The sequence below is a fragment of the Lontra canadensis genome, unplaced genomic scaffold, assembly GCF_010015895.1.
Source record: "Lontra canadensis isolate GAN:19392208 unplaced genomic scaffold, GSC_riverotter_1.0 scaffold97, whole genome shotgun sequence".
Taxonomy (NCBI): Eukaryota; Metazoa; Chordata; class Mammalia; order Carnivora; family Mustelidae; genus Lontra; species Lontra canadensis.
This window is the reverse complement of record NW_022631091.1, coordinates 460,845-486,722: the sequence shown is the minus strand read 5'-3', so window position 1 is coordinate 486,722 and position 25,878 is coordinate 460,845. Positions and strand designations below refer to the sequence as shown.

At 42.5% G+C, this 25,878-nt stretch overlaps 1 protein-coding gene across 2 annotated transcripts in view; it reads right to left on the bottom strand.

Annotated features, from left to right (window-relative positions):
* The window catches only part of SLC22A3 (solute carrier family 22 member 3), a 93,387-nt gene that overhangs the window by 20,693 nt on the left and 46,816 nt on the right, over window positions 1-25,878 (bottom strand). For both annotated transcript variants that reach the window (XM_032837195.1, XM_032837196.1), the window contains exons 2-5: window positions 24,380-24,483; window positions 22,028-22,182; window positions 20,398-20,566; window positions 19,415-19,532 (exon numbers count right to left, since the gene is read on the bottom strand). In XM_032837195.1, coding sequence (XP_032693086.1) covers window positions 19,415-19,532; window positions 20,398-20,566; window positions 22,028-22,182; window positions 24,380-24,483 — 546 coding nt within the window. The remainder of the gene's footprint in view (window positions 1-19,414; window positions 19,533-20,397; window positions 20,567-22,027; window positions 22,183-24,379; window positions 24,484-25,878) is intronic.

The following is a 25,878-nucleotide window of genomic DNA, read 5'->3' as shown; positions in this document are numbered from 1 at the left end:
CAGCAGGGTGGCTGTCACCTGCGAGCTTGTTACACACACCCTAGCCCAGGTTAGAGAATCAGCATCTTCCTTTTCAGAACATCCAGGGAGACTCGTGTGAGAAGCACTGATGGTCAAGGAATTGTCCTGCCTCAGAGCTGACTCCTAGTGTTTACTCTTCCCAGGCTGAGACGCAATACAAGTGCCTCAGGCTTTAGAGGACAAACTACGCTCCATGGGCCTGCCAGGGCAGTGGGGGTGGCGGGGTGGCAATGTCAGGTGGACTTGCAGTTTCATCTGGTTGTTCCCAAGAGGTGGGTTTTTCATCTGTTGCCATATTTCACAAGGAAAAGCAAAGCCATGGATGAGAAGGGGACACTTCTCTGTTCTTGAGTCCAATCCTGTGATGTAATCATTTTCACCAGTTCCCTACGGCTCTGTTCTCTAGAAGTCTTTAATTTTCCAGAAACCAGGGGGAATAAAATATGACTTGAGGATTTGGGGCTCACTGATCTGGAGGACCAGGGGCCATCTTCAAAGTTCAACTACCTGCAGGTCTTTCATACAAGCATCAGGGGCTGGAAGACATCCATGAGTAGGAGGAAGTCCACTGGCAACTGCTGGGGGACCCATGCCCCCATCCCACCACGTCACAGATGCCCCCATCAGTGAGACGAAGGCCGACACCAGAAGATCCAAGGGTAAGTGTTGCACCTTATAAAGCCTAGGCTAGCTTCTGGGTAGTCATAGCGCTACCCGGTATCCATAAAAGTCAATTTGTCAAATAACCCATAGTGCTTTGGGACTTGTTAAAAACTGCATTATACTTTGAAACAAGAGTAGATAAAATATTTACCATACAGAGTTCATATTATAAATAAAAGTCTATATTAAAATCATGATGCATATTTGCTGCTTAGCAAAGTAGTTAAAACAAATCTCAGTCACCTAGACCAGTGCCATCCAATAAAAATATAGCCGAGTCACAGAGTTCGGTTTATGTTTTCCAGAAGCCACATTAAAAAGGGTAAAATAAACAGGTATTATTAATTTTAATAAAATGTTCCACTGACTCCAATCGATCCAAAATACTACCATTTCAACATGCAGTTAATAAGAAACTTGAAGGAGATCTTTTACATGCTCTACGCAATCACTATGCAATCTCCTCTTATGGCTCATCGTGGTTCAGACTAGTCACACGTTCAAGGCTCCATGGCTGCACATGGCTAGCGGCGACTGTAGTGGACACGGTGGCTCCGGAGCACCTGGTGTCCAGCCAGGTCAGGTCTTCTATCAGGATGCGCAGAGAAGATATTTATTCCACTCGTTTTGAGTCTGGCTGGAAAGCGTCCCTCCCCGCCCCTCCCCGAGCAGGCACGCTGCCTAGAACAGCAAAAGTGCATCCATCCATTTGCTCCCAGGAGGGATCCAAAGTGCAGACTTAATATTAGCAAAGGTTAACGGGTTGCAGCTGTGGGTCACATGTTGGAACATTTTTTCATTTCTTAAAAACAAACTGAGAGAGTTTTTTGGGGGGCTGGGGGAGGTGTTAAAGTAAGAGAAAGAGAGAGAGAGACGAAAAGGCACTTTCGATCTAAAACTCTAGCCTTAGGAGCGCCTGGATGGCTGAGTTGTTAAGCGTCTGCCTTTGGCTCAGGTCAGGATCCTAGGGTCCTGGGATCGAGTCCCACATCAAGGCCCACATCGGGCTCCCTGCTCGGCGAGAAGCCTGCTTCTCTCTCTCCCATTCCCCCAGCTTGTGTTCCCTCTCTTGCTGTCTCTCTCTCTCTGTCAAACAAATAAATAAATCTTAAAACAACAACAACTCTAACCCTAAAGACTCAGAACTTGAGGGAGGAAACACCAAGATGTACTGTTAAGGGACTCAAATTCAGGGAACCCTCCAACAGCAGAAACGTCAGTGACGATTACTGAAAAAGAAAAGTTCCAAATATCACATTTTAAAGGACATCCAGAGTCTCACACTATAGTAGCATGTTCAAACACTCAAGATTTTTAGTTCTATGAATACGCAAACTGAGCATCTGTAAGTCAGTAGGTAGCCAAGGATTTTTTTTTTTTTAATAGAGGGAAAAGCTAATGAGTGAATTAAAGGAAGTCATCTGATAGGTCCAAACAAAAGCCAAACCCCAGGCTCCCACTCACCAGTATTCTTAGCATCATTTCTCAGTAGTCTTCTGGATGCTTCTGAAATAGTCTTAATCAGAATGAGGTCTTGAATGTGACCGGAACAGGATATGGACTCAGGAGATGGCTGTTCTCCTCACTGGCTGGGGGGATGTTGGCCACTGGGTTCTGTTAGCTGTTGCCCACACCAGCTCTCTTTCCCAGGCATTCAGGTGTTTGCAGGATGCCAGTAAAAAGGCAACTTGGCCCAGTCAGATTCCTGGCAGGTGTCTTTCTGCCCAGGCCTGTGGGCATAAAACGCTCGCTCCTGCCCCTCCTCTGGCTTGGCAGCCCTTTCTGTACAGGCCAAGGACAGCCAGATGACATGAGACTCCGTCACGCAAGTGCCCAGGGCCACAGTGATGTGGCATGTCCAGGACAGTGTTCTCAGAGAGCCTGCAGGCTGGCACTGGCTGCCTCCTGTATGTGTGCCAGAGGCCTGGGTCCCTCTCCTCTTTTCCCTCTTTCTGCCCTTCACAGCGTCTCCACAAGCTGAGATGGGGTCCCCGCATAGCCCGCGGTGCTAAGCTGCGTTCTCAGGCATCTCTTCAGGGCGTCTGTCTGGATCCTTGCCCTGAACCGGCTAGGCCTGGGGAGAGGCCTGCCCGCCCTTCCACTGCCTTGATGGCCCTGGGCTCCTGGTGTTTGTCCCCCTCGGCCTGGCCTTCCTTCTGCTCCCAAGGGGCCCTGCGGCTAGGCTGTCTCTGATAGGAAACGGGTCTTCATAATATCCACTGTATTTTGTTTTCTTTCTTTTTTTTTTTTAAGAAAAAAATTTTTTAAAGATTTTATTTATTTATTTAATTATTTATTTGACAGAGAGAGAGAGAGATCATAAGTAGGCAGAGAGGCAGGCAGAGAGAGAGGAAGGGAAGCGGGCTCCCTGCAGAGGAGAGAACCGGATGTGGGGCTGGATCCCAGGATCCTGGGATCATGACCTGAGCCGAAGGCAGAGGCTTTAACCCACTGAGCCACCCTGGCGCCCCTCCACTGTATTTTTCCATAACAACTTTTAAAATTGTGTTTACGCTTTGACCAAACTAGTATTATTATTATTATTATTATTATTATTTTACCAGTGATGAAAGTGAAACCTACTTCGTAGCAATAATTTGAACTGAAAAGCATTTATCTCCCAGAGTCAGTGTTTCTCAGATTGAATGGTGTATTCTTAATCATTCATTCTCTTTTAAAAGAGGCCTGTGGGGTGGCACGCACTGGCACCATCTGCCGAATATGTTTGCTTCCCTTCCTCCCTCCTTACCCCATTATGGGGGCAGGAGAAGATTGCATTTCTTGACTCTTTGTGACTGGGTGGGACCGTCTACGCGAATGTGCCAAGGACTTGTGGGCATTTGGTTGCCAAAGCAAGATCTCCCAGAATTCTCTTTTCTCGACAGTCCAGGAAGCAGCTGCTGAGGCAGCGTGGATTACAGGGGGAGGACCACGCTCCAAGGAGAGGAGGCCCCAGGGAAACTATGGGGCCTAGACAACAGCCACTGAGATTTTGGTAATGTTTGTTACACACACACCTAGCTTATCTTGAGTGATAGTCTGTGGATTTCTCAAGTTTACCCAAAAAAACCTCTGGTCCCCACCTCCTCTTGACAGGGATTTATTATGCTAAGTCCTATATTTCTACTTGAAGTAATTAAACTTAGACCGTCCAATTTAAATTTGGAAAAAATGCAACTTTTACGATTCGTTTTTTACTTAGAGTCAATAACTCCTTTTGACAAAATCACACCATTAAAACTCCTAAAAAGAGACGATTCACAGACCTGTACCCCTGGGGCAAATAATACATTATATGTTAATAAAGATAATTAATCATAAAAAAAAACTCCTAAAAGAAATGAGGACTATTTCTTCTGCATTTTCAACTTATAGGCACTAATCAATTTATCACAGAACTTAACCATCAAAGTATAACACTGAGGCAGAGAGAACCCTGGGTAGAACGGCCCTCCCTCTGAAGGCTGAGAGCTGGCTCAGCTACCCAGGTCAAGGAAAAGTTAACAAATCAAATTGCAGCCCTGGGTAGATCTCACGGAGGTGTCGGTGGGTCTAAAAACTGTGATCTCTTTTCACACTTAAGAAGTGTGCTCTTCCACAGCACTCCTTTTTAAGAGGGACAGGGGGCAGGTATCATTGTCACAGAGAGCAAACCTCATTATGGAAAGAAATGAGAAGTACTTGGAGGAACGATCGTAACACATCTGTTTTTGCATTACTGACATTTCGGCTCTGAAGAGTAGCTCTGCTTCGTGTCAGGGAGGAACAGAGTCATGAAGGGTGCCGCAGACGAGAAGTCTTTGGGGCACTTACTAACAAAAACATTTCTACCTTTTAAGGCCAAGAATGTGAAGATGACTGGTAGCGGTATATGAACCTGGGGTCCAAATGCAGTGGTTTATTACCCATTTCTTCATCCATACGGAGTTTCCCAAGAAGGTTATCTTTACGGATCCCCTGCAACCTGCCTGTGTCCTGGCTCAGGTCTGCTGCACAGAAGCACATGTTTGAGTCATTAATTATTGGGGTCCTTAAGAACTGTAGACAGCTCGGGGCGCCTGGGTGGCTTAGCGGGTTAAGCCTCTGCCTTCGGCTCAGGTCATGATCCCAGGGTCCTGGGATCAAGCCCCGCATCGGGCTCTCTGCTCAGCAGGGAACCTGCTTCCCTTCCTCTCTCTGCCTGCCTCTCTGCCTACTTGTGATCTGTCAAATAAATAAATAAATAAATCTTTAAAAAAAAGGAACTGTAGACAGCTCTTGGGTTGTAAACTAATTCAGACTCTGAAATGGGAACTTGATGAATGAGGAATCTGCTTATTAGCTAGATCTCAAAAAAAAAAAAAAAAAAAAAAGGAAAGAAACAAAAAACCTGGCTCAGCACTGACACAAATCAAGGTGGATCCCTGCTTCCCAGTCAGAATGGTGGTGGGCTCCAGAGGAATCTGGGTGTAACTGAGACAGCTAAAGCCATAAGCTAATAGGGGAATATCTCTGTGGCCCTTGGATGTAAAAGAATATTTCTTTCTTTTTTTTTTTTAAGATTTATTTATTTATATTTATTTGACAGAGAGAGTGAGAGAGCACAAGCAGGGGGAACAGCAGAGGGAGAGAGAGAAACAGGCTCCCTGCCAGGCAGGGAACCCAGTGCGGGGCTCAATCCCAGGACCCTGAGATCAGGACCCAAGCCAAAGGCAGACGCTTAACCATCTGAGCCACCCAGGTGCCCCTAGAAGAATATTTCTTGAACAAAACCCATAATATAATCAATAGCCAAAAATATAAACAGATTGGCCTGTATCAGATAAGTTTAAGGCTTTAAGAATTTTTGTCCAATGAAGAAAAAAGTAGGAAAGCCAAAGACTAGCTAAAACACTGAGGAGCATGTAATTGCAATGTCTAGAACCAACAAGGGGGTGGTATTCAACACATGAAAGGAGTTTTATAAATGGAAGGAGACAAATTCCATAAAATCCAATACACATTGGCGAGGATACGGCAAGGGCATCCACAGAGAAGGAACCCAAACAGCAAAGCGAGATGCACAGAGATATGCTGAATTTCACTAGTAACCAGAGATGTGCAACTTAAAACATTCAGGAGGCTGGCCCAATAGAAAATCAGAAAATACCAAGTGTGTGGACAAATGGGACACTCAGTGGGTGTACACAGAAAAGTGTACACAGAAAACATTCTGGCATTACTCAGGGCACAAAGTCTGCATGCATCCCAGGACTCAGCAGTTCCACTTCAAGGTATTAAACTCCATGAGGAACCTCACAAAGGTTCCAAGGGGACATGTATGACAATGACTGGAAACAACCCACCTGCTTGTCATTAGAAGGATGGGGACATGAAACACAGCAGATGATACTGTTGAAAACCACACAGCACTCACATGTGAGCAAGATGGTAGAAAGGTATTTTGACTGGATGTAATTGGATCAATATGCTTTAAAATGTATTGCTGCACAAAAAAGAAATAAAGCAAGGTCTAGAGCAGCACAGTTCTATTTATGTCACCTAAACACACATGCAACAACTTCTAGTTTTTAAGGGCACATAAATATCAAAGGGCACAAATCAAGCACATTCTGTTGGAAACCTGTTGAGAGTGGACATGGGGAGAGAGGAGAAAGGGAAAGTAAAATGAAACACCAGAGGGCCCTTGCACAGCCCAGTAATGGCTGTGCCATGCGGAGAGGCACGATTAAGTCAACGCTGCACTCAAAGAGAAATGACAATAGCCAAAACAATCTCCAGTCACATTGAGGCCACGCTGGAATTTCGTCCATTTTCAGGGCTTCCACATTTCCCAACTCTCCAGACTTTGGCTTCCTTCTATATCCCAGAAAATCCTTAGTTTCATGTTTATTTGCTCGCATTGGGGAATGCTAAGAAGCTTCTCTGATGAAAGTCTAGTACAACTGAACAGTTAAAAGACTAGTTGAAATGCACCTTAATAAACATCACAAACCTTGGTGTGTTCTGGAATTTGCAAGTGGCTCCCTTTTATTGATGTGCAAAATATTTTTGCACACAGTTACTTCTTTCTCATTGGTATGCCCTTTATTGTTCAAGACAGAACAGTCTTTAGCGAGGGATAAGATGCTTCTATGTCTGAGCCATGAGCAGGTGGCACATGCCATCCCTGGAATTCTGTTTCTGGAGGTTTTCGAGAGTGAAGCATGTTCATTCTCGTGGCTTGACTCTGGGCCATAGTAAGGTGCATTAATGTTGGACTGTGTTCACTTTTAACCCTAATTTTGACTTACGAATTGCTTTATTATATCTCAATAAATAGATGTTAGTTTTCATCATTAACAGATACACTGATTGAGATCCAGTTAGAATACCTTTTTTCAAAAAAAGATTTTATTTATTTATTTGACAGAGATCACAAGTAGGCAGAGAGGGAGGCAGAGAGGGAGAGAAGCAGGCTCCCTGCTGAGCAGAGATCCCAATTTGGGGCTCGATCCCAGGACCCCGGGATCATGACCTGAGCCGAAGGCAGAGGCTTAACCCACTGAGCCACCCAGGTGCCCCTAGAATACCTTTCCACTTAGAAACAAATGCAATCAAAACAAAAACACACCGAAATGGTTTCCAAACTCGGCACATGAGAGCTCAGCTGTTCTTCAACTTGAAATGGAAAGAACTTTGATTTAGCTCTTTCCTGTATCATGAAGGTGAGTATAGTTGAACAGATAGGGAACTAGTAGAGGAAACTGAATACAGTTCAAAAAAGAAAAAAGGAAAAGAAAAGCAACGTCAAAGAATCTGAAAAAATACAAAGATTCTTCAATGCATGTCAAGAGACATTTTTGAAAGTGAGTATTATACAGAGACTATTTAAAAGGCAGATGTTTTGAACACAGCACTCAGTAACTGTTTGCTAACTAATGGATGTACAAATGAAAATGAAATGGATGTACAAATCACCTGCTACACCAGGTGAGTAGGTGCCCCTTTATTTCTGAGCCAGCTTCATGCCAGTTAACCTTAAATGATTTTTCTAAATATATGAGTACCAAGTACAATATTCTGTGATTCACTTTGTAATGTGAAAAATATTTTCACTGAAATGATCAATGAACTTGTTGAACTGAAGAAGCCGGTTATTTTGAGGGAACAAAGCCTACCAAATAGTTTACAGAACGTAGGAAGAAATGAAATGGTAAAAAAAAAAAAAAAAAAAAAAACTACATGAAGTAGACCCTCTAGTTCACTCAGCTGCCATCAAAAAGCTGCTAATTTTAGAGCGGCCTATATCAGTACAGCACGCAAACTGTCATAAATGGCAGAGTGAATACGTCCATTACCTTTAGCAAAATTTCTCTAAGTTCTCAAACACAACTATTTAAGCCTGGAGACTACACATATTGATCAAAACATGAGGCTAAGTACTTCAACTCTATTGCACTCTTTGGAATCATGCTGAGCATTCATTCAAGACGCCTTCCTCAGTCTTCCTCAAGATCTAGACCCTTAGTGGTGTATTGGTTTGGAAATGGAAGCAGGAAAGAAAACAAGGATTCACCTTTGAGAGGTAGTAAGGCAACTGTACACCCAGTTACTCAATTCTTCCTACTTAGCATGTAGAGCTTGTCCATAGGACCAGTGAAAGAGCAGAATATAATGAACTTTAGTTCACTTTATTGAATCAAAAAGTTAACGAATCTTGGAAGTTGTCAGGAATTCTGTTTGTGAAGAGGTCCTTTGGCTTTTCCCGAGAACATCGTATAACTTTAACTGTGAGAGATCAGGCAACGGTTGTTTAACACGTAAAGACTAATCCTACATGTGATGACAGATCAGTGACTCCTCTCCTTCTTGAGTATGAAGACTCCTGGCTAATGCCAAAAAATATAACCGTTGTCCAAATGATAGGAATCGTGCTTTTAAATTGCTGTTCATTGATGGGGTACCTGGGTGGCTCAGTGGGTTAAAGCCTCTGCCTTCGGCTCAGGTCATGATCTCAGGGTCCAGCCCCACATCGGTCTCTCTGCTCAGCGGGGAGCCTGCTTCCCGCCCCCCCACCCCCCGCCCATCGCCTGCCTCTCTGCCTACTTGTGATCTCTGTCAAATAAATAAATTAAATCTTAAAAAAATTTCTGTTCATTGAGACCACATAATAACATAAATTTATTATAAACTTAATAACACCTTTCAACTCATCAGTTACTAACAACAATCACAACCACTTTCATTCTGAAAAAAATAGTGCATATTTACCCAAGATATATTAATTCACTCTATAGATAAAGCTTGGTTGCAAATGGTTTGAGGACTTTTGCAAGAACTCCATGGTCCCCAAGGATCTGTGACCCATTGGGACAGACTGCCATATGATTATCCCATCAACTGTGGGGCTAAAGTTACAGCTGCTGGGTGACAGGAGTGTGTTAGCAACCCTGCTTATCAAGGTTTTCTATCTGGTTGCCCTCTATGCCCATTACTAGGGAAGGTGACAAAATTTTGCTTTTAATAGGAAAGTTTCCTCTAGCAGAGAAAGCGGCTTTGGTTGGCCATTTCCCCCAACATCCCCCATGCCTGTCTCCTGGGAAGGACATGAAGTCTTCTCCACTCTCTTGGTCCTCCTCTATCCAGCCACCTTAAGAAGAGTGCGTTCACCACATGGAGAAGGAAGGCTTCTTCTCAATCAGGTCCCCCTTCAATAGCACCAAATTCAAAGAAAAAGAGAAAACAGCACAGGTCTGTATTATTTGTTCCAAAACAAGAAATCTAGGCATCTTTGGAGTGTGTGGACCTCGTCCCCTTCGCATCTGCACCCACATGAAGGAGTGTTGCCATGACAACATGACCAGTGTTCATCGTCCGGCTGTCTGGGTGCCCTCTCAAGAAAAGGAGGACTTGTCCCACGGAAAAAATCTAGGACCTGATATCTTTGTTACCATCTTCCTGGATGGGACCTCGAGGGATAGAAACAAAGCGATCTTAGTGTGCTCTCTCCTTTACTATCCAGCACAATTTCCTGCTGTGTTTATCTGCAGCAACGGAGCACATCTGTGTGCAGCAGCGATCAACTTGGCCTTGCAGAATTTAAATGATTTCACCTGCTCCCTAGCCTGCATCGCTTTTCTCAGGATTATTTCATAAACAAGGGCAATTTTCCTGGTGGGACGAAGATCGAGCAAGCAGTTTTGTCATGGTAACAGCAGCTCTGGATTAGGAATAACGCCTGGGAATTCCTGCCAGGAGCTGGATACGCAGGGTTCTGGACATTGTACCCATCATTGCCTCCACAGCAGGGAACGCTTTCACAAAGAGCTAGTATTTTCTCATTTATTCACAGCAGGGAAGCACAGCAATTTGGATTGCAGAAACTGATTTTGCCAAAAACACAAGAAAGGGCCAAATGGCACAGGAACAAAACACTTGGAAAAGCTGACCATCTTTCTCTCTCACACAGAGCGTGAACATTTCAAAGACAGTATTAGAGGGCCATTCTCTCGGCAAATGCTCGAAAAAAGAAAAAGAAAAAAGCAAACCCACTCCCCTATTCTATGAGAGAGAGAACCAGAATTAAAACAATTGAAGGAGGCATTGTCACAATGCCCACAGAAGAGAGCTACCAATATTAACCGAACAGAATAAGCCTGTGTGGCTTATTCCTCTTGTTTTCTATTGTAATTAATTTTGTTTGTAATGCCACCAGGGCTTGGGCTAGGCAGAAGGAGGCAAGCACTCCTCTGCATCCCACAGGGTGCTGGGGCTGGAAGGGGCGGACCACTGCTCTTAAAGGCAAGGGTCAGCTTTTGAGAAGGAAAAAGGGAGGAGTCCATGATTCCCAGATTACATAACTAATGAATGGCTAGTTGAAATGACTCTGAATGTCACTAGGTAAATCTCGGAGCCCTCCCCCAGTACCATCATCCATACAGCCTTGCTTGGAAGGTTTGCTGGAATCTCAGCAGTAGGGGCACCAGGTCAAGTGCAAATGGAAGGGGCTGTGGCTCTGCACCTGGCCATGAATGAGACTAGGGCCTGTAGGTGGAGAGGCCAGTGCAGGGGAGGTCAAAAGCAGGTTGTCTATGGGCCAGCACTGCTGTCCGTGGTCTGGGACACATCTGGAGAAGGGGTTCTTAGGAGCAGCAGTCTCTAGAAAGAGCAAGTACCAGTCATCAAGAGAGTGCAGCATCTAGCTTTCAGACAGTGGATGAGTGAAGGGATAAGCACTAGGATCCTATTTTTAGGAGAAAGAAGGGCAGAAATTAAGCAGGGGACAGGGCCCCAGTCAAACAAGTTAGGATTCAAGACCAGATTAAGAACTAGAATAGAGGGGCGCCTGGGTGGCTCAGTGGGTTAAAGCCTCTGCCTTCAGCTTAGGTCATGATCCCAGGGTCCTGGGATCGAGCCCCGCATCGGGCTCTCTGCTCGGTGGGAAGCCTGCTTCCTCCTCTCTCTCTCTGCCTGCTGCTCTGCCTACTTGTACTCTCTGTCTGTCAAATAAATAAATAAAATCTTATTAAAAAAAAAAAGAACTAGAATAGAAGCTAGGGAGTGAGTTGAATAAATCAAATATGTGTCTGTTTTTCGTGTTTATCAGATGTCAATAAAGTGTTGTTTTTTTTTTTAAGGAATATCATTTCATGTTGGGACTTCAAATAAAGGCTATAAAAGAAAAAAAAAAAGAAATGAAATGAAACTAGGGATTGATGAAGGGGTGGGAAGAAAGAGGCCACAGGGTGGGACAGCCTGAGTCACACTTTGGGAACAATCCAACAAGTAAACAGAGCCCAATCTCTAGTGAGACAAGGAATCCCTCACAGGCATCAGAGTCCACGGGCAGACAGGCAAATTTGAGCTCACAAATGTAAACCTTTGCGACTTCCTCTGAGCACAGCCTGGAAGGCGAGGACTGACCAGCTTGTCCCAGTTTGCCTGAGACTTTCTCAGATTCAGCTCTGAAACTCTCACTTCCCAGGAATCCCCCCAGCTCTGGGCAAATGGGTACAGCTGGTCACCCTACGAGTCACCACCTGAGTCCAGGGTCCAGGGTTCTGTAGATCCCATTACGCATGAGTGACGGGTCATCGAACACCCAGACTGATGGGTGGGGTTGAGCACACGGAGTTTATGTCAACAGTAACATGGCGCGTTTCCTCTCACACTTCTGATGGATGTTTTTCAAGCTTTAACTTGTATCTAGATGAAGTAGTTAAGATTCTGACAAAGGTAATTGGCCCAATTATTTTAAGAACGTTGATGTGAGGGACTGGTAGAGGAGGAAGGCCCTGTCTCTCCAGGGTTCCTCACTCGAGATGCTGCTCTTTGGGGAGGTATCCTGAAAACCTGCCTCGCCCACTCCAAGGCTGTAATCTCATTCTGCAAAACATAGGTCACTTGGCTTCCTAGTTCAGTTAAAGCCACATGACGCTCTGGAACATCCTCCCCTCAGTACTTGTATGGGTTAAATGAGAGTCTACTGACCACGAAGATTTTAGGCAGAATTCCCTTTAGTGAAAGGAATTTACCATTTAAAAAATCAACAGCTTGGGAAAGGAGCTCACTCTGGATTCAAAAGCCCATCAGTACTGTTTTTATGACTTTTTAAATGTAGCACTATTTCTCTTTTCATGCAGCATTTTTCTTGAAGCAACATTTCCCCCTTTTCATGCAATATTGTATTTTTTTTTAAGTTAAGGTGTAGGAAATAAATAAACAACCCATTTAAATATAGGCCATTTGTAGAACTCAGGATATTTGTGAAAACATATTTAGGTACAAAACTACTAACTCTCAGTTCCAAAGGTCCGTTTTAGTTATATGAAGTGTCCTGTCATTTTTAAAAAGATTTTATTTATTTATTTATGATAGAGAGAGAGAGAGCACATGCACGTGCATGAGTAGGGGTAGGGGCAGAGGGAGAGGAAGAGAGAGAATCCCAAGCAGACTTGGTGCTGAGTGCGGAGCCTGGCATGGGGCTCGATCCGACAACCCTGAGCTGAAATCAAGAGTCGGACATTTAACCAACTGAGCCACCCAGGTGCCCCACGTCCTGTCGTTTTTATTCAAGAATATTCTAAGTGAAAGCTAATGTGGTAGCATGCATTAGACAGTAGCAACTTTTACATGTCATTTTTGAGGATCATGGCTTTGTTGGGTGGATTGGCACCATTTATTCTGTGTGATGTCAAAGAATGAAGATTTAATCCTATTAAGGGAAAGCACTGTATGAGTTTCCAGTGACTTTTTGTCCAATATCCTTCACTAGTTTCTAGACTTACACCTTTCTGGCTCTTGACAACGGGAACTGGACTGGAGCCCCCCTGCGGCACTGTCTGGGATTAAGTTATGTTTTCTGGATCTTTTGAAATGAATTAAGTGAAGACAGTATTCCATCCCAAGCCTTGGATGGTCATTAAATATAGCATTCACAAAGACAGTGCAATAACTGGACTGAAAACCATACCCCAGATGGGCTTCATGATAGCCAGAATCATGGTGTGGTTCCTTCTTTGGAAGAACAAAAATTGTGTTTATAAAATCCCCCCCGAAAGGAAATGTCATAAGCAGACATTCCCAAAGCTGGAAAATCCCTCTCTGTAGACATTTTGGTGTCTGCATGACAATTCATTACAATACAATAAAGATGGCAGTGATTAGGAATTGGACATCTCTCTGGTAAGTGAGGCAATCTAAAACTTAACCTAACACTCCCTAATGAAGTTTTAATCTTTTTCTATTTTCTATTTCTTATATATTTATCTAACAGTGGGATCATCAGTGATGACCCTTTGGGATCAGAAAGTGCAAATGTCAGTTCTTGATGTTCCCTAAATGTGCCACCAGGGAAACCACCCAAGGGTATGTTTATGCATTACTGGCTACCAATATAACACCCAGTACTTATATGTTAATAAGTTGTAGACCAACTATGAACAAAACTATATAGGCATATCATTAAAATAGGGAAATTATGGTCAAGCCTTATAGGTTTGTTGGGCCAAGAGAGGAAAACAATATCACTAACAAATATGGACACACTCAGTTCTATGCTGCTAGAGGTTCCTTGTTAACTAGAGCTGCAACATACTCTTTTCCATGAACATATCCCACACGAAGAAAAGAAGTGGAGGAGTAGGGGAGGAGAAGGGTCTCTATAGGATAAGGGCTTTTAAAATCCTTTAGAAAAAAGTGAAAGCAAAACCAAGCCACAGTTACTACCTATGTAGTTGTATAACCTGGGTCCATAAGTGACAAAAGCTATTTAACCCGTATATTGGTTAAATAATGCTGCATAACAACCATCAAGCTTAGTGACATAAAGTAATAAGCATTCATTTTACTCATATGTTTATGGGTTGGCTGATGTAGGTTTGGGGAAGTTTTGCTAAACAAGCTCTACTCCAGATGCCTGGGGCTGGGAGACAAGCCTGGGAATATTCTTCTCATGGCGATGGCTAAAGCGCAGAGACCAAGCCCAACCACACAGAACATTTCAAGATTCTACTGCAGAACGTCTGGTGGTAATCTACCAACAGCCAAAGCAACTCACATGGTCAAGCTCAAAGTCAAAGGGCAGGACATACGTTCCACCAACCATGGGATCAAAGCAAGTTACACTGGCATGCCCGATATCAAAGGAACCCCAAAGCATTTTCATCCAATGGAAATGAGGGGGAGGACACGAATATTTCAAACAATAACCTAAACGACCCCCTTCCTCTGTCACCTCAACAACTAAAAATGTGTTGAATCACTAAACCCTACCCTGGCAATTGAAGCAATGCCGTTAGGATCAGCTATATTAGTTAGCTTTGGCCACAAAAACAAACACCCTCCAATCTCCGAAACACACGGAGACACATTTAGCAGACTGTAGTTTACTGAGAAAACGGTTATTTCTTGGCCACATTCCACGTGGCCGCTCTAGGTCAGCTTCTGTAGCTCTTTTCCAAGTTGTGGCTCTTCTCATTCCGAGACCCATGCTGAAGGAACACCACCAATTTAGGGTATGCTATTCTTGTGGGAGATGGAAAGGGCAAGAGAACGTCAGAAACGCATGATGCCTTTACAGCTTCTGCTCTGAACTGGTGCCTCAGACCAGCAAGTCAGACGGCTGAGCCTGACTCAGTGGGGAAAATCCGCCTGCCTGCAGAGGCACACTGCTGTGAGTCCCACGGCCATGAGAGGGGGTGTGGGATCCTCCTACAAAATGGGTTGAAGATCTGGGAACAACAACGCATCTGTCACAGCACCACTTCATGATAAGGAAAAGTCCCTGAGCAACAACCCCAGCTCTCCACTACTTAAACCCAGAGATCTAGTCTACTACGATCTAAAGCCTGAGCACTCTTAATTACTTGCCCACTTTCTCATCTACTTTGAGAAATACACATTCAGTTTTTAGGGCAATGGCTATCTCTTCAGACCAGCATCATCATGCAATGCATTGTTCAATCATATACATGGCGCCGGGTGAGCGTGGAAAGTCGGACTGATTGGTAACTTACTAGGTGTGAGGCAAGAACCAGCGCACTCCAGGTAACAGGGAGGAAGTAATGTCAAACTGATGCTAAAGAAAAACTTAACTGCAACATGTAAGAACTTTACCTTATGAGCAAATCTGTGGGGACCACCATGGCAGGAAACAGTGCTATCACCAACATGCTCCCCGGGTCAGAGGATGCTTGTGGATGCCTGAGGATGCTCTGGAGGCCTCAGGACACACTGCTGTGCTACAGTTGTGCCTGGGCTGTAAGGACTGTTGACCTGCTAATAGTTTGCTTTTATTTTTTCAAGTGTGCCTTAAACATTGCAAAGGCGCCCGTGCACGTATCTAAGCTAAGTGTCCTTCTGCATTGGGTCACTGCCTAGTGTTTGACACTCAGCCCATCCTTCGATTCTTTCCAGTTTCTATACACATTGATTCTTTCCATTTTTCTGTATTTCTTCAACTTCCTCTAAGTTCCACCCACCTGCCTCATTGGCATTGATTTTACATTTTTGGACTTTTCTCATCAGGGAATAATAGTTACACTGTTGGTATATTCAGAGAGTCTGACGTTCTCATCACCTGTGTTTCTAGCTTCTAGCTGTGGCTTCAACAAAGTCAGAAGCTAGCTGGGAATTTTGGCAAATGGAAGCCTAGGGACAAGTGAGACAAACATCCAGAGTTTATTTGCCCATGAAACGAGTAACATCCATATGAAATATAACTGAGATTATTTGCTGGGCGGCCAACCCTCAGAATAACCCACCTGGTTGAATGTTGCAATGAAATCCATCATACCTATTTCTTCCCATATCCTCCTTCTATTCACAAAGCCCAAGGGACCAGTGTAGCCCTAGATTGTGGTGAATTTAGGTTCTCTTCTGTAATATAGAGCGTCAATTTAAGCTAGGGCTTTTGATCCCCCCCTAAAATAGATGAGGATCTCTGGTACCAGGGATGGAACAGGCTGGGGTTGGGAGGTGGCTAAGAAAGACAGCATCACTGCCAGGCCTCCCATGTGCATCAAGCAGATCCTTTCCACTTCCTTCCAGCCTCACGGCAATCTGTGATGTGGTGATCAACATGTAGGATGAGGTGGGATTTGGACCGGTCTTGGAGGATGTGGTAACTTACATGACAATAACTCCTCTCAAAAGTCACGATTTATTGAAAAGAGGTTCTATGACACGTAAAGGCAGAGCACTGGATAATTAGCCTTGAGCATGGGAGCCCTTGATGTTATATCCAGAAGCGGGGGTACCAGCTAAGGCAGCAAAGGATGCAGAAGGTTCGAAGTGACTACATAGACACAAGGTTTCAAGACGACCCTAACATTGATGTGGTCAATTAGTTAGTTGAGTCACCAAAAGTGAGTAATTGATAGTGGTATGCAGAAGTCATAATAGGACTGATTTTGGCATTGGGGTGCAATGCCTGCACTATTGGTCAGTACTTCTGAGTACTGTAAAGAGGTGATTTGCACATTATTATTCTTTGTGGGAACACTGGGATCCCTGAAATAGAAAATCATGGTTTAGCCTATAATTTGACTGACTTCTGCTATTAGCAAGGGGTTTTAAACTGAAATGTTAATTCCTTCTCTTTTTGAAGACAATACTTGGCTTTTCTGCTTATGTTCTACAGTTTAAAAAGTTGAAGATGGATAGGTCCAAAACCCAAAGCACCCTTTGAGAATTAGGTGATTCCAAGAGTAAGACCCTACAAGATAAGCCTGGAAAATATCATCATGCTAAGAAGCAAAGAAGCATTCTGGAACTCCTAGGGGTGTGACAGAAGGACCCCAGAACCATCAAAGAGGAGACTTGTTGGTCCAAAGATGGGGCAATTTGAGCACCAATAAGGAAAATAACAAAACCTGTGAAAGAGTGAATTATAGGTTTAAATCCAGGCATTCAGAAGGAGGCATCAAAAAACCCCACAACACACAAGTCATTGATTGCTGTTGGAGAATGCAGGGAACCAACTCATTATTTTGAAAAGAAAGAAAGAATTACACATGTATCCTGCCTTTCCTGTAAGAACTGTAGCTCAGAGTGACCAAACAAATGATGGGAGAAGTTAGTCTTTATGTAAGTATTCCAGTAACAAATGAAGACATAATGATAAAGTGGGAATATTATCAATATTGTCATTTGCAACCTCTGATGAATTAATAAATGCAGGCAACAATGATCCATGGCAGCTTACACCACAGAAGAAGAGACGGGAAGACATGAGATGTTTCTTAATGGAAATGTACTAAGTCAGTTACGAAGGAGGATTGCCTAAAGTATCACATCTAAACCTGATTTACGTCTAGATCTACCTGCCGACTGACAGAGAACACAAGAGATGGAGGGTCATGTTAAAGGATCTTAAGGATAAAATTAACCCTAATTTAGACTGCAGAAAAGTCTACAGAAAAAAAGCCAAAAAGAAACCCTAACATTCTTTACCCCCAAGGTTGCAAGGAAAAGAAAACAGGAACCTACAGACTAAAAACCAAAGAGGTTTATCAGCCCATCACAGTATGCAATCCTCAGGCATAGTGGTGGCTTGGGTGCTGAACTCCCAAGAGAAACTCATGTCTGACTTCAAACCTGACTTTCAAATGGGGATCATTTAACTGCTTAAAACCAGAGTTAACACATCTTGGAGGCCACGGGATCCACTGTTCATGATCTTTCACGAGCACAACCATGTCGAGCCTTGAACTGCTTCCCCGCTGAAATGTCTCTAGAGTGCTTGTGAATTAGAAGTGGGTCTGTGGGTGTAGGGGAGCAGCGTTGAACTAGACACTCGGGGACGTAAGAGCAGCTGCTTCTGGGAATCATCCTGTGACCACTCAGCAGTACTCACGACAACACACCGCATGCCTAGTTAAGTGGTATTTATTTGCCTTCCTAAGCCACCAGCACACACTGTTTTTTTCTCTATTTTTAAAACCTTGATGTTGATCTGACATATGCTTAGCTCTGGGATTACGCATGTAATGTCTTCAGGATACTGCTGAATGAAAAGCAAAAATATTTATTTGACCATGAAACTGAGTGCAGATTATCAGACATTTGATCCAGTTGTGAAGACCAAGGTTAATGTGATGAGACCAAGGGCAGAAGGCAGCAGGATATTTTTTCCATAAAAGGAATCCACAGCCCAAATATGTTCAAAGAACAAGGATCGACTCATCTTCATGGTTAAAACAGATCATGTTTTAACCTTTACTGCACTGTGTATGCATGATCTGCAAACCCTAAGGCATATCCTTATAATCCAATGTCAACTGATCAGTTGAAACCTCTGTAAATACAGAGGTTACAGCTTGCCACTGAATATAAGAGTGAAGGAAAAAGGTAGAAACCCAAATCTCTCTGGCCAAGTTCTGGAAGGTTGGGGATGTGACAAGAAAACTAACAAAGCTTATTTTTCTTTTATCAGAATGTTCTAGCAAAACCAGCTGAGTGGTACAAAAAAACCTGATGTTAGCAACCTAACATTCTTTAAGGTTTTCATCAAAGATTCATATCTTCCAAAAATTGTTCTCTAATATTCATTTTATAATAATCCTTCTGTTACTTTGCCTTTGCAGTAAAGCACTGATGTATATTTTTATATATTATTTTCTAATTATTCAGGTGTGGCCTCAGATATATCTCTATGTCTTCAAAGGCATAGCAAATCTTCCCAAGAGCAAAGAATGAACTTGAGTCCCTCATTTCTCTTAGTGTAGTGGTACAGAAACATCAAAAAAGCCTTTGCTGGGAAAAAGAAGAAGAAAAAAAAATGGAGGAAGAAAATGGGGGGGGAAGGTAGGCCAGCAGCACGTGTAAGTCTGAAGGCTGAATATTACATCATTGCTCATGCTTTCATTCAAACAAATAGTACTTCCAAGATTACATTTAAAGACAAATCTTTAGACTACCCTGAATGTCAAGAAAAGATGTATAGTTTGTGCAAATTAAGATGAATGAATGACTTCATAATATGGAGCCACAGTAAGTAAATACACAGTAAGTGTAATTATCCAAGGAACGTGGTGCAACTGTTGAAACATGGACCAAGGGACCAGCTGGCCTTCATTCTGGTGCTATCACAATTTCACAACCATGTCTTCTTTAATGCACCTTGTGATTCTTCCCAAAGGTTTTTCTTTTCTCCCTTTTTAAAGCCAAACTAAAAATGACTCAGTCAGCTCCTTGATAATATGTACATTAGGGACAAATCAATTCACCCACTTTAATAATGCTTCTTACTAGTAATAAGTAAGATTACCTCTGAGTAATTCGGTGAGAGATATTTCCCATTGCACTTGGCAATGCTCCTCAGGATTTTTAATGCTTTATCTCCTTTCTTCCGTGTAATCAGCCAGCGGGGAGACTCAGGAACCACCCTGGCAAGAAGAGGACTTTTTTGAGTTTTGTCTAGTAATTTCAACACCTAAAAGTTAATGGCTTGAATTTCTCTACCAAAATGGATCTCATGATTAGGTACAAGTTTAGGAGATTCTGAGAGTTTAGAATAGTCTCTCTGCAACATAAATTATCTCAAAAATTTTATAATGGAAGGGAAAAATGCTCAGTTGATAACTGAATCATTGGTCGTAATAAAAATAATCAATATTGCATTGCTCTTGTAAAACCAGGCTGTCCTAGAACACAGTGTCCTTGATTATACATTACGAAAAGAGCTGGGATTTAATGAGCATTTAGGAAAAGATGAAGACCCTATTCATGTAAACTGATTGCCCCATATATTAAAATTAAATTAGAGGAATGATCAGAATACATTCACTACAATAAGAGTCAAATGCATATAACCTGTAGTTTTCTGATAACTTAATTTTCTCATGCTCTTAACATTTTCATATTCCTCAGGAGATTCCCAAATAATATTAATTTGCTTAATAGAACACACAGAGAAGCAAATCATTTTCATTGCATTTAATTTGCATGTTGAAATATTGGCAGATATTGTATGTTGCCTTATAGTGTTCAAGAAGATATTACAAAATAATAAAACATAATTAATACTTTATTTAGATTTTCTGCTTGGATACTTTGTTAATTTGTTTTAATAACAACTATGAGTCAATAATCTCTATAAATTCTCAATTCTCTAGAAATACTCAAAGCCCATAGTCCCTCTGGAGATGTTAGGAAATCTCAGTTGCTTTCATTTTCATGGTGGTTTAGAAGTGCAGACTCTACAATTCTTTGGAATAAGAATAAATTCAATAATGACCAAAACCACTTTACCAGTAATAAAGGAGGAAGAGAAAGCCGGGCAGCGTTATGGCTAGCTGGATCCCTTGCCAATTTGGGATAAAGTAGGCAATTCCAGGAAGAATTATGATTCCAAGGGTGAAGAACATTTGGACCACTATTCCCACAATTCTCCTTTGCTTTGAACCTACTATTTCTGTTACTGAAGGAAAACAAACACAGAGGTTAGGGAAGCTGAAGATCAGCTCCAAAATAAACAAGCAGAGACATTACATCTGTCATATCCATTGGTATTGCTAGAATGCTACCAAACTCTGAAAGGTACCATGGCTTCCCTACGTGCTGGCACTATGCTTTCTGCTCACTCTCTCCTCTGCCAGTTATTGGCAAGCGTGTGCCACGCTCATCCCGCACACCCAGGCCAGCACTCTTCTGGGTATACAAAGAACATATGTGTTGACTTTAGGAAAGCTTAAGTGATGACGATTTTATCAACACAGAACTAGAATCAACTGGCTAGCTTTCTATCACGGTAGTTCTAAAGATTTGCCTATTGTAGTCTCCTTAGGAGATTATTTGTAAGCATTTATGAGCATTATAACCCTACAAATAATTTTTTCAAGATCACCACATAGTTTCTATTCAATGATAATTCTCCCCACAGCACTGGACTTTCCATTTATGTGATATTTCTTTAAAAATCACATGGGGGATTTTACTGCATACCTTTTCCCACCTCTATCCCCCCAAACTTATCCTTTTCTATTTGTCATTCATTCTATTCTGACGATCCTGGGATGTGCTACCTTAGTGGTGCCCTAAGATCACAACTTTAAAAATTTCCTTAAAAATACTTCACATTCCAAAGTTATCCCTTCTGCCCCAGCCGGCGATAGGCAACCTCCCAGCACTCTCTCTCCTTCCCCACAAAAAGATCTTCAGAGGGTCCCCAAAGTAGGCACTGCTTGGGGATGAACTGTCTAGTAGTAATGAAAGGGACTAGAAGCCTAATGATCTGGAGCAATAATCAAAAACAAGCTTTTGCATCTCCCTACTCACAAATCCACCGTGACCCTCAGAGTAGGTAGCTGGTCCTGAACCTCACCAGAGACAGAACCAAAGTAGCAGCCAGGACTTTTCTCAGTAAAATGAGCAAAGAGCAATGGAAATTTATTCTTTATTTCATACCCTGAAGGTCAAACTTTCTAGTTACGTTTTTAGGTCAGATCTCCTTCATGGTAAAAAGTTCTCCACTTGAGCAAAAGGAGCAGAATTAAGAAATAGTATCTGAGAACACAGGAATGTCATCTCAAACCCTATCACAGAAATACACAGAAAATGCATATTAAAAGTGTTTTAAGAACCGCTGAAATTTTTATAAAAATTGAACTCTGATAAAGCAAAGCAGTAAGGTGTTAGTGTATGGTCATGCTAGAAAGTGGTTGGTTCACCCAAGTACTTTGTGATATTCCATATTTGGCAAGGTGGTGTTTAGTTTCCCAAGAGTCAGAATCTCACCCCCACACCTTCTTATTTGCAGAGATCATTACTGTGGCAGCCGCCAAGCCTCCGCCTACGAGCCCCAGGAGGGCTGACTGGCCGGCACCGCCCAGCCACCTGCCCCTGGCTGTCCCAGAGAGACAGAGGCATAGCCATGTCTTACCAATCACGTAGCAGGTCATCCATGTCCCTTTTCCAAACACACCTTGTAGGAAGCGGAAGACCACAAACACAGGGAAATTGGGTGCAAATGCCACCACAACACCGGTGACGCCGACACCGAAACAGGAGATTAGGTAAATGACTAGTCTGCCGTACCTTTTTGGGAAAGAGAGAGGAAGAAGTCACCTTCAACGTTTCCTTCGGCACAATGAGAAAGACTATCATTAGAAGTGTTGTTAAAAGAGGTTTAAACAAAAATTTTGTTTTTAAGACTACATTACTACCAGGCACAGGATTGCTGAAAATTCTATGTTTTGTTTTATAGCAAAACCAGGGCAAATAAGAACATGTGTGTCTGAAATGACATGACAAAATGTAAGGCACAGAATACAATCTTCGGGATTGCAATTTCCAGAAAGATGCTGCTCTCCACCATGTCCGGTGCCCCCAGTGGCACAGCCTGAACACTTTATAGCATTTTTGTGAGTGGGGTGGGAAGGGGAAAGGGAGAAGGCTCCAGGCCCAGGCTTCAGTTTTGGCTCAATCAACAGCCAGCCCTGCAACCTTGGGTCCATGTCTTCAACAATCCAAGACTCAGATTTTGTTGGTTTGCTTGTGGGTTGCCCCCCCACCCCCTTCTACAATGAGGGTGTAGAGGCTCAAATGAGTTGCTGATGTCTAGCTCCTTACAAACTATGAACTTCATGAACAATGTGAGCTCTTCTTAAGTCCGGCATTTTATCCTCACCATTTACATAACTATGGTTAGAAGCATAGACAAGGGGCACAGATCGTTATGTGCCATATTCTGGGATTCTGATATTAAGTGGTTCGGTATAGTTGTGCCAAATTATTGGCTGGTGGAAGTCTGTTATCCATGACCTTTCAGAGATTTGAAAAAAATTTTTTTCCCATAGAAATTCCCACCAAATTCACATATGCAGCAACTTGCTTTGGTCAGTGGAGTGGAGACAGAAGTAGTCCTGGTTTATCTAGGTTTTGAAATTCACCATCTATCCTTCCTACACTGTCCTCTCTTAGCTATGTGGTCTATTAAATTGTTTCTTGTCCTTTCCTTCAATGACATGAAGAAGAGAAGGAGCCGACGGATGGCTGCCCGGCGGTGAGGCAAACTCATTCATGGGACTGTCCTCCTCTCCAAAGCGCTGAGTCATCTCTGAGGACAGCCACTCAGTCCCCTGCTGGGACACAGAAGGGAAAAGCCCTCCCTCCTTTAGTTGAGTTACTTTTCTTTGGAGAATATGTTAGCTGATTGTGAGAGAGAAGCAGGAGAAAGAAGAGAGAGAGAGAAGGAGAGAAAAAGAGAGAAGGAGAAAGTCACATGCAGAAGAGGGTGTCAGGGGGCTGCAAGAGAAAACTGAGAGATGAAGGAGCAGAAAAAGAAACCAAGGGTTCTACCTGCTCTGAAGTCCCGGTCTGGTTACATGCAGACCATCTATTGGCTAAAGCATTTGGGGCATTTTTATTGTCTCCAATGAGCTAATTAATAGCAGTGGGCAGTTCTCCAAGACATACCCTCAGCACTGCGCACCGCGAGCATGGTCACAAGGACCCACCTGGGCTGGGCTAGCCTGGCCAAAGCGACAATTAGCCAGATTTGGCCAATAGCCAAAGCTTCCTACTCCTGTTCTAAGGGACATAGAAGGAGTAAATTACTGCACATATTTTCATAGTTAGAATTGGGATAAAGGAAAGGAATGAATACAATAACCAACATCAATAATGTTTCAAACAAAAAAAATAATGTTTCAAACAATATTTGAATAAAAATTATGACTCTCCTCAGTATACACACTTATCTTACCTGCCATTAACTGGTATATTTATGAATATTAAATGATAGATAAAATTCTTTTAATGGTCTTTGGAAAAACTTTTTTTTGCAGGGTTTTTAACTTGTAGAATAAAATACAAGGATTTCTTTAAAAATCATTAAGTGAAACGTATTTGGAAGGGGCAGACTCTGGCTAAATTAATCAGGCCACAACCAGAGAGTTATGGAAGCACACAGAATCGACTCTCCAGTGTTTGGCCAGCCAGCATCTGCCCCACAATGAAGCGACTGCCTTTCTGGTGTGGGTTTCTATTCCGATGCTTGCAGACCCACTGGGAGCAGCTCCATCCATTTGTGTAGTTCAAGGAGTAAGGAGATGGAGTTGAACAAGGAGAGAATTAGTCCAACCAAATAAGCATGAATGTCACAAGTACTAAAATTAAGACTTTTTCCAAGTTTAGCAGAAATTGTTTTCTAATGGTTAACATCAAACATTTCCACCTCCACACGTGTGCATCATGTTCTAGTGCTGTCAATGGTTATCACACCTGTGCCTACCTGTCTGCAGCATAGCCCAAGGTGAAGGCTCCAGCCAAGAAGCCCAGGTTTAGGATGGCTTGTGTGAGGTCCAGCATCCAAGCATTGCCACACACGAGGTCAAACTGGGGAAACAAAGCAAATACACAGGAGATATGTGACCCTGCTTATCCTCAAGACACTTGATCTTCTGTCCCAGTCAGTGATCGTTAAACATTTGCCCAAACACTCCTTAAAACTCTTAAATGTATCACATGCATATTCTTATACTGGTATATAAATGTTTTGTCAGTTTCAATAACAGCCAAAGATGTAATTCACTGTATCCAACAGTCTAAATACTGGAGCCATTGGCCAGCCACCATCACCCCGTAAAAGCAAGGTATTTAATATTCTCAATCTGAAGTCAATTATTTTTTCTCTTTGAATTCTTATTTTTGTGCCCACATACTTACATCCTAATACTATAAGTAGAAAATGTTTTATTGTATTTTGCATTAATGTGTATTGCATTAATGGTGAGGTAAATAAATACTTCTGTGTGTAAAAATTATGTACATAAATTGACATTCAATTAAAAAATTTTCCCTGTGACATTGTCTCTAAATATCCGCATCCTTTCTCATTGGGTTATAATTACAGTTATTAGACCACAGTGGATGCAAACACAAAATATGAGGAATTTTGAAAAAGATTTATTGCACGGGAATAACATTTTGTTGGAAATGTACCTCTGTATTTCTAGAAGAATGTTAAGAAAGGCTGGGGTTTTCCAGCTAGTTCATGTAATCTGCAGAGGGACATTGTTTATTACCAGAACCAGTTAAAGCTAAACATCAATTCTGTTCCCTTTTTTCATTTTTAAAAATTTGTGTGCCAGGAAAATTTGTTTGTCTAAGTAAATTAATGAGAATGGAGAGAGTTTAGTTAAAGCAACATCACTCAGTTCTTCTGGCTCCTTCTCAGGTACATGCTGAGACTCACACAGCAATCTATCATTAAAATTAGTTTTGCTTTTCTGTTAACTCACAGGCTATTTAAGTTCTCCTATAATTTTGCTACACCACACTTACAAAAAGTTGTTTCATAAAACACTAAGGTAATTTACTTTCTTCATTATCTTCTTACTACCCAAACTAACAGTCCAAACTGTCCTGTTGTTTGGTTCCCCACAGGTTTTTAAACCTCGTGTTAGTGCATCACAGAGGGGCAGGAGAGAGGTAGGATTCCTTTAGCAAAGTGGGAGAAGTTCATTAGGAAAAAGGACCTCAATCTTCATTGTACTCAGGAAGATCCGTTTTGGACCTATAGGAGCTGAGGCTCTTGGCAATGGATTCGCTTCAAAGTACCCTGATGCCCCACCCTGTGACTGTCTTTGTGTACCTCCAAATGGCAAGCTCGCCCCAGCTTGAAGACCATTAGTAAATACACATTCATAAGCAAACTGTCACACTTATTTATGGAACCCAACTTCTTGTCTTGGTTTTACGGCTAATGATCTGTCACTTAACACAACTGGA